The sequence below is a fragment of the Eutrema salsugineum genome, unplaced genomic scaffold, assembly GCF_000478725.1.
Source record: "Eutrema salsugineum unplaced genomic scaffold, Eutsalg1_0 scaffold_11, whole genome shotgun sequence".
Lineage (NCBI taxonomy): Eukaryota > Viridiplantae > Streptophyta > Magnoliopsida > Brassicales > Brassicaceae > Eutrema > Eutrema salsugineum.
Window position 1 is genome coordinate 3,180,510 of NW_006256901.1, and position 9,060 is coordinate 3,189,569.

At 40.9% G+C, this 9,060-nt stretch overlaps 1 protein-coding gene across 1 annotated transcript; it reads left to right on the plus strand.

Moving 5' to 3' along the window:
* The first annotated feature begins 263 nt into the window (after positions 1 to 263).
* On the plus strand, positions 264 to 7,281 carry LOC18025823 (probable F-box protein At5g04010). The gene is made up of 2 exons (XM_006409366.2): positions 264 to 315; positions 6,476 to 7,281. The coding sequence occupies exons 1-2, from the start codon at positions 264 to 266 to the stop codon at positions 7,279 to 7,281; spliced, it is 858 nt and encodes a 285-aa protein (XP_006409429.2).
* Positions 7,282 to 9,060: the final 1,779 nt, after the last annotated feature.

The window sequence follows — 9,060 nt, forward strand, 5'->3', positions numbered from 1 at the left end:
CCCTACACAAATAAGTATATAGATGGCATATCACATAAATAAATGAATTGGTTTTCAAAGATATCAAAACATAAAATATTTAGCAAGATTTAATGTATTTTGAGTGTATTTATAAAAAAACATCACCATTTAGAATTTATTTTCAACGTGTTTTCCTTATTCCTTTTGAATTAGGAAATAGCTATTTATATGGATCCTCAATAACCTAGAACCCACTCCAAAAATCAAACAACTGAAATAGACAAATATCAGAAAACGTCCTCATGTCTCCCTCTACCTCTGTCGCTGTTGCACGAGTTTTGTCCTCTTCCGCCGTGTGAGGTCTAATTGGCTACATTCAACGAGTGGGCTTAACGGCCCAGGTCCGACTAATTTGCAGCTGGGCCAGTAGTGATCAGGAATGGCCCAAAAAGAGTTCCAAGCCTGCAGAGAGATTAAGTCGGATAAGGTTTGTTACAACGGATTATGATCGTCGTCTCGAACAGAAAAAGTTCAAGGAGAGAGAGAGCAATACTGAAGAACGACGAGCTTAGAGAAGCAGATAGAGAGATCGCGCCATTGATCTAAGGAAGAAGATCGATTCCGTCATCGAGGTCTTCATCTTCCCAGCTTTCTCTTGAGGATTCGCTTCCTAATCTCTTTCTTGTAAAGCTCAAAGTAGATCGATCCTGTAACAAGAAAGAACCTGTGTTAAGTCCTGTAACTTCGATCGATAGTGAAAGCAGTTGAGGGACTGAGTCTCCCTCCCCTGAGACGTAGCCTTTTACGGTGAACTCAGGGTGACCAAAATTGTGTTCCGTGTTCTTTAAGGTTTTAGATTCACCAGACTTAGATAAGAAAATCGTTAAGTCATCCTAGCTAATATTCTCTACAAGTGGTATCAGAGCAATCCAGGTTGACTTGCTAGGATTGAGGAGTGGTGAATCTAAGAACAGAAACGAAGAACTTATCTTGAACTGGTTCTAGGAGTAGATCTTTTGTGAGATTTGTTTGAACCAGTTTCCTGTTCTGGCCATCGCCATTGTGGCGAGTTGAATTTGAGCGAAGTTGTGATCTGTGTTGCTTTACTCTTGGTGCATTCTCATCTTTTATCTCGTGACCTGAAAAGGAAGCAATACATCGATCAAGATGGAACCAACTCAAGGCAAATTTGAAATGGATAAATTTGATGGGAAAGGGGATTTTGGCATGTGGAAATACAAGATGCTGGGACAGCTGGACATTCAGGGTCTGCTTCCAGTATTAGAGGAGAACTTCACGGTTTATGCTGATCCAGTAGAAAATCCTTTTGGTGAAGACGCAAAAGCTGATGCGTCGGAGAAGAAAGTGGATGACAAGAAAGCAGCGAAGGACCTAAGGGTTAGAAGCCTGCTTGGAACTTGTCTCAGCGACCAGATCCTGAGGAAGATTATGCATGAACCAACTGCACTTGGACAGTGGAAAGCACTTGAAAGGATATATCAGACTAAGTCACTCCCCAACAGAATTTATCTGAAGAAGCAGTTTGCCTGTTATAAGATGGAAGAAAATAAATCCATAGAAGAGAATGTGGATAATTTCCTTAAGCTGGTTCAAGACCTAAACAGTCTAAAGATTACCATCTCAGAAGAAGACCAGGCCATCCAACTTCTCTCTGGACTCCCAGCAGCATATGAACCCTTAGTTCATATTCTCCAATACGGCAGTGGAAAATATACTATTACGGTTGATGAAGTTGTTGTTGCTGCCTATTCAAAGGAAGCTGAATTAAGGCAGAAGGGTCTGCTAAATAAGAACAAACCGGCTTCAGAAGGACTGTATGTTGAATCTCGTGGGAGACCTGAGAAAAGGGCAGAGAATGGAAACGGAAAGAACTCCAAGAGACCCAGAAAATCAAAGAGTCGTGATGGCAGGTCGAAATCCAAGACCAGAACAAATAAGGAGGGTAAATCAGAATGTTTCATCTGTGGTAAAGATGGACATTGGAAGAGAGAATGTCCGAACAAAGGGAAACAGAAGAGTGCAGAGTCTTCAGCGAATGTAGTTTCTGAGGTGAAGCAGCCTCTCGTTCTTACAGCCAGCGTTAATCACTCGAAACATGAGTGGGTAATGGACTCAGGTTGCACTTTTCATATTACACCTGATAAGGAGCTACTGTTTGACTTTAAAGAAGTCGATGGAGGAAAGGTTCTGATGGCAAACAATACACACAGTGTTGTCAAAGGAGTGGGAAAGATAAAAATCACTAATCCAGATGGAACTGAGGTAATTCTCACCGACGTGAGGTATATGCCAAACATGAGCAGAAACCTTATCTCCTACGGAATGCTAGAAAAGTCAGGATGCAAATATGAAGGAGAAGGGTTCACAGTGACTTTCTACAAAGATGGTGAAAAGGTAATTTCTGGAAAATACAATGACGGCCTTTATTACCTTGAGGGTACGGTGAGAAAGGCAGAGGTAAACCTCGTAGATGCCAAGAACAGAATGACCTCCCTATGGCATTCTAGACTTGGCCACATGAGCTCTAAAAATATGGGGGTTCTTGCCCGTGAAGGATATTTGCCAAAAGCTGAGATTGGGGAGATGGATTTCTGTGAGACCTGTGTTCTAGGGAAATCACATAAACAAAGTTTTCCATCAGCCAAACACACAACAAAAGGAATTCTTGAGTATGTCCATTCAGACTTGTGGGGATCTCCTTCAACACCAGAGAGCTTGGGAGGATGTAAATACTTTATCAGTTTTATAGATGATTACTCCAAGAAAGTGTGGGTCTACTTCCTAAGGACTAAGGATGAAGCATTTCATAAGTTCAAGGAATGGAAAGAGGCTGTGGAGAGTCATACGGAGAAAAAGATAAAGTGCCTGCGCACTGACAATGGTCTAGAATTTTGTAATGCACAGTTCGATGATTTGTGTAAGAAATCTGGGATAAAGCGCCACAGGACATGCACTTACACCCCACAGCAAAATGGTGTGTCAGAAAGGATGAACAGAACTATTATGGACAAAGTTAGAAGTATGCTTGCAGAAACTGGTTTAGGACAAGAGTTCTGGGCTGAGGCTACTTCTACAGCGGTATACCTGATTAACAGAACACCTAACTCCACTCTAGAGTTTAAACTTCCTGAGGAGGTGTGGTCAGGACATAAGCCAGAGTTGTCACATCTAAGGAGGTTTGGTTGCTCAGCATACGTTCATACCATCCAGGAAAAGACAAGTCCAAGAGCTGAAAAAGGTGTTTTTCTGGGATACCCATTTGGTGTCAAGGGATATAGAGTTTGGATGCCAAAGGATGGGAAATGTACTACTAGCAGAAACGTGGTATTCAGGGAAGATGAGATCTACAAGGATACATTATCTTCTACAGGCGAAACTCTTGAAAATTCCAGTGAAAGACAAATAAGGAAGAAGTCCGATAAGAAAGTGAAATTTCATACGCAGCTTATTCAGGGACCAAGTTATGAACACGGTGAGACTTCATCTCAAGGTGGAGAATCTGCTTCCCAGTCTGAGTCAGAGAACTTAGAAGGCTCTAGTGATTCCGAAGGATCAGAAAATGAAAGTGATGAAGGATTAACTTTTTTAATGAGGAAGTCGAGACAGAGAACAGTCAGTCTCTAGAAGGATATCTTCTTGCGCGTGACAGAAGTAGGAGACAGAATATCAGGCCTCCTTCCAGATTCGAAGACTCAGATTTTGTGGCATATGCTCTATCTGTTGCCGAAGATATAGAGACTGATGAACCGAGATCTTTTGAGGAAGCAAAAAGGAGTAAGAAGTGGAAACACTGGAATAATGCTGCTAAAGAGGAAATGGATTCACTTGAAAAGAATCAAACTTGGGATTTGATTGATAAGCCCGATAAACAGAAGCTGGTTGGGTGCAAGTGGATTTTTAAACTTAAGCCAGGAATTCCAGGCGTGGAAAAACAGAGATATAAGGCAAGGCTTGTGGCAAAGGGGTTTTCACAAAAGGAGGGAGTGGATTTTAATGAAATCTTTTCACCTGTTGTGAAACATGTGTCCATCAGAATAATGTTGTCTTTGGTGGTGAATTTAGACTATGAACTGGAGCAGCTTGATGTCAAAACAGCTTTTCTCCATGGAAATTTGGATGAGAGGATATTGATGAGTCAGCCAGAAGGATTCATTAAGAAGGGAGAAGAAAATAGGGTGTGTCTTCTGAGGAAATCCCTATATAGATTGAAACAGTCACCTAGACAATGGAATCTAAAATTTGACAGTTTCATGAAGGGGGAAAGTTTTTTGAGAAGCAGCTTCGATCCTTGTGTTTATATGAAAAACATAAAGACAGATAAAGCCATCTATCTTCTTCTATATGTTGACGACATGCTTATAGCTTCAGGGAATAAATCAGAGATTAGAAAGATCAAGGACAGCTTAAGCAGGGAATTTGAGATGAAAGACTTGGGAAAAGCATCAAGAATTCTGGGTATGGACATTCAAAGGGATAGACAGAAGGGATTATTGATTCTATCGCAAGAGAAACTACATTGAGAAGGTCTTGAAGAGTTTTGGAATGAAAGAATCAAAGTCGGTGTCTACTTCTATAGCATCACATTTCAAGCTAAAAAGTTTGACCAAGACAGAATTGAAGGTAGAGGCTGAGCATATGGAAAGGATTCCCTATGCAAGTGCAGTGGGAAGCCTTATGTACGCCATGATTGGTTCAAGACCAGATTTAGCTTATGCTGTGGGTGTTATTAGCAGGTTTATGTCAAAACCAGGTCGAGAGCACTGGGCAGCAGTTAAGTGGGTTTTGAGATATTTGAGGGGTGCATCAAAGGTTAATCTCACGTTTGTTAAAGGTTCAAGTTTCAGTGTTAAAGGGTACTGTGATTCTGACTATGCTACAGATTTGGATAGAAGGAGATCTGTGACAGGTTATGTTTTCAAAGTTTGGGGAAATACAGTTTGTTGGAGATCAAATTTACAGTCTGTGGTGGCCCTTTCAACAACTGAAGCTGAGTACATGGCTCTTTCTTCAACCGTGAAAGAGGCCATTTGGTTAAAAGGCATTTGCGATGAATTGGGTTTTTCACAAGGAAGTATTAAAATCCATTGTGATTCACAAAGTGCATTGGCGCTTGCAAAGAACTCTGTGTATCACGAACGGACGAAGCATGTTGCTACTAAGTATCATCATATAAGGGATATAGTTGCACAAGGTGATGTTACTCTATTCAAGATTCATACAAGCAGGAATCCAGCAGATTTTTTAACTAAAGCCTTACCTGGGCCTAAGTTTCAGCTCTGCTGCGATCTCCTTAACATCGCTTAGTAGCTTGAAGGCTCCGGGTAACTCCACTGCCAAATGGACCTCTCGCGGAAGGAAGAAATATGTGAACTTAAGGTTAGTTCTTTCTCCCTGTAAAATTGGCAGTAAAATCTAAAAGAATTGAATGGTGAATGAGTTACCCGTGGAGCTTATGAAGCGGAGATGAAGAGTCTCTAGCTTCAGGTGGAGCGTCTGAGCTGAGAATATCAGGGAATAATCAGTTGTTTTCTTTTGGTATATCTCGAATCAGAGGATAACAGCGAGAGTGTACAAATTTGGGTTTTTTGAGAATTACCTGAGTTTGGTCTAGGCAGCGGAAGTGCTGAAGTTTGTTCAGAGGGTAGCTGCAGAGAGGAAGTGGATCTGGGTTTTTCTCAGCGATTCCTCACAAGAAGAGTTCACAATCAGGAATAAGCTCTTATAAAAAGGTGTGAACCTCAGATTAAGAGTCTTTAAGGTGTTACCTGTATGTGCTCTTCCCCTCGGCGTCGTTTGACAAGGCCGGAGATGCGGCGATGGTTTGGAGAAGTCGCATCGGAGCTCATTATCGAAGAAGAGACAGGATTAGGGTTCAGCTACTTTGTCGGGAGTTGTCTGAAGCCAAAGGTGGAGTTTGTGAGGTCTAATTGGCTACATTCAACGAGTGGGCTTAACGGCCCAGGTCCGACTAATTTGCAGCTGGGCCAGTAGTGATCAGGAATGGCCCAAAAAGAGTTCCAAGCCTGCAGAGAGATTAAGTCGGATAAGGTTTGTTACAACGGATTATGATCGTCGTCTCGAACAGAAAAAGTTCAAGGAGAGAGAGAGCAATACCGAAGAACGACGAGCTTAGAGAAGCAGATAGAGAGATCGCGCCATTGATCTAAGGAAGAAGATCGATTCCGTCATCGAGGTCTTCTTCTTCCCAGCTTTCTCTTGAGGATTCGCTTCCTAATCTCTTTCTTGTAAAGCTCAAAGTAGATCGATCCTGTAACAAGAAAGAACCTGTGTTAAGTCCTGTAACTTCGATCGATAGTGAAAGCAGTTGAGGGACTGAGTCTCCCTCCCCTGAGACGTAGCCTTTTACGGTGAACTCAGGGTGACCAAAATTGTGTTCCGTGTTCTTTAAGGTTTTAGATTCACCAGACTTAGATAAGAAAATCGTTAAGTCATCCTAGCTAATATTCTCTACACGCCGCCGTGAAACAAAACCCTCTGAAACGCAAAAGCGACAACGATGAGATCACTCAAGAAAAAGCCGCCGTGCTTATGGCGATGCATAAAGAAGAAGACAACGACGAGCATGAGCAGCACACTCCGTCTTGGGAGGCACTAAGCCTTCTTGGCCTTTACATGGAGCCCAAAACTCTCGCGGTCGCTTCTTGCGTCTCAACCACGTTGCTAAAGTGTTTCTCCTTGGAGAATCTATGGAAGTCTCTCATAACCGCACGGTCCACAAAACCATCTTCTCCCTACGATTTTTCCTTGGAAAACACGGAACTCATCTCCTACAAACACCTTGTCTCCACCGTTGAAACCGACGCAAAACGCCGCCGCAAGAATCATCAACTTCCTGCTGAAATCAAGATATCCATGTCGGATCTCAGCTTCATCGTCCACGTGTCAACGGAAACAAAGAAAGCATCCGTTCTCAAAAAGGGGAAAGACCTCGAGTTTGGTCCTAACGACAAGTTCCTAATCGAAGCCGACGTGAGCAGCTCCGGGATCACTGCCGGTGAGAAGAGCGTGAGGATGACATGGCAAGTCGTGTACAAAAACTGGGAGAAGTTCTTGACGATAGCGGATGATACAAGTACAAGATCGCTGGACAGAAATTACGGGTGGTTCACTGACAAACTCGAGGACAAGGACAACCGCAAGCTACTAGGCGACGTCAAGCCGAGTTTTAACGGCGGTGTTCTCGACAAGATTGGATTTTCCATCATTGACTCCGACGGCTGGGGAAATCTGTTAGTTTACGGCTTTTTGAGATATCTTCAGTGGTTTTTGTTGGAATAAATCTCCATTGATCGGTACAATTGTATAAGAAACAAGTTTCCTTGATCTGTAAGTAACCTAAAAGTTTCTTTTTGTAACCCAAAAGTTTATGATGTGTTATTCCCTCCTTGTTTATATACTCCATAGTATTAATTAAATTCAATAACTTGCCTTGTTCAGAAAACTTATATATTTCATGAAACAGAGAAGTAGTACTCATTAAGCTCGCTTTTTTTTTTGTAACATCATTATTAAGCTCGAGTTATTTCTTGTAAATAGTTATGGTTAAGTTTTTAAATGGAACGACTAGTACTCTGTGTTCATTAAGATTGATTTATTCTACTTCCTGAGACTTTAGATTTATTTAATTTAATAAGAACATTATCCGTTACGAGTTTACCAAATTCAGACCAAGTCATCAAGAACCCTTGCACTGAGGACACATGTAATGTAACAAGCTAGGATACACCACAGAGTTCTAACTAATCGAGTCATATGTCTCTAATGGTACAACTCCAAATTTCAATCACTTCTTTTACTCATGGATCAAATTGACTTATTGTGACTTATGATGATACATATTAGACCATGATCAATGGGAGTTTTTAAGGGGGGTTCTTAGCTATTTTTTGTTTAAAATAGAGTAAGTGATCTTTTTTTTTTTTAGAGTTCTAGGAGGTTCTGGTCCGAAGCCCGTAATCCGCCCAGGCCTGAAACAACAGCATTTAGTAAGTGATCTCTTTAAACTCTCAAATCTCAATTTATTCATACCTAACTTGATTTGGTGTATCTTTTTTTTTAAAAGGCCACACATTCTGTTGATTCAATCAAGATTTAGTTAGATTAGGGTTTATTAAATTATTCTTACTGATTTTGACGATGATCTGCAATTTTGACCTCTATGACAATTAATGAAAACCCAAACTGATCTTTAGTCCGAAAATTCAGAGTTCAAAGTAATGAAAGATCTTCAAAATCACGTAATCGGCCATTGTTTCGTTTTTTTGGATTTTCTCGTGCTCCAAATCTATTTTTTGTAATATATATATATATGTTTTCCGACCATGTTTAAGATGAAATGCATCAGTCCTATCGAGACAATAAGGACAAGATAGTATCCCGTGCATAGTCCAACCTGATAGCATTTCATATACAGGGAAGTCGCTTATTGTCCACATAAACACCGTCTGCATTGTAAAATTTTTGCCTCTCGAACTTTCATCTGTTTGAACTCTGTTATGCCACAACTGGTTGAACTCATGTATGAGTGGTTGAAAAAACACATCAAGGGCCTGCATCGAGTGATATGGACCATGAACTAAGATACCGAGAAACAAAAATTTCCTTTGCAGGCACATATCTAGAGGAAGGTTATAAGGCATAGGATTACTGGTCATAACAAATATTTCCTACCAGACATACCGAATGGACTAAATTCGTCAGTGCAAAGACTAAGATAGACATTCCTCTTAGATTTAGCAAAGTCTGGATGTAAGGTGTTAAAGTGTTTCCACGATTTTGCATCTAACGGGTGAGTCATTTTCTCATCTGTTTGTGAATGTTCTGCATGTCGTCTCATTGATGCACCTGTCTTTTCAGATTGATAAAGTCGTTTTAACTTATCAGTTATAGGAAGATACCACATCTGTTGGTACGATATCTTACTATGCCCAGAAGTTTGCGGCTTATATCTCGGTTTGTGGCAAAATCAACATTTCTGCAGCTTATCATCATCTCTTCAGAAATACATACATTTATCAACACATACATCTATCATCTCCGAAGGTAATCCAAGACTAA

Bases quoted from the DNA above. Each gene is read 5' to 3' on its own strand.
- LOC18025823 (XM_006409366.2), top strand. From the start codon at position 264: ATGTCTCCCTCTACCTCTGTCGCTGTTGCACGAGTTTTGTCCTCTTCC. The intron at 316-6,475 runs TGTGAGGTCTAA...TGAAACAAAACC, and splicing joins AGTTTTGTCCTCTTCCGCCG to CTCTGAAACGCAAAAGCGAC.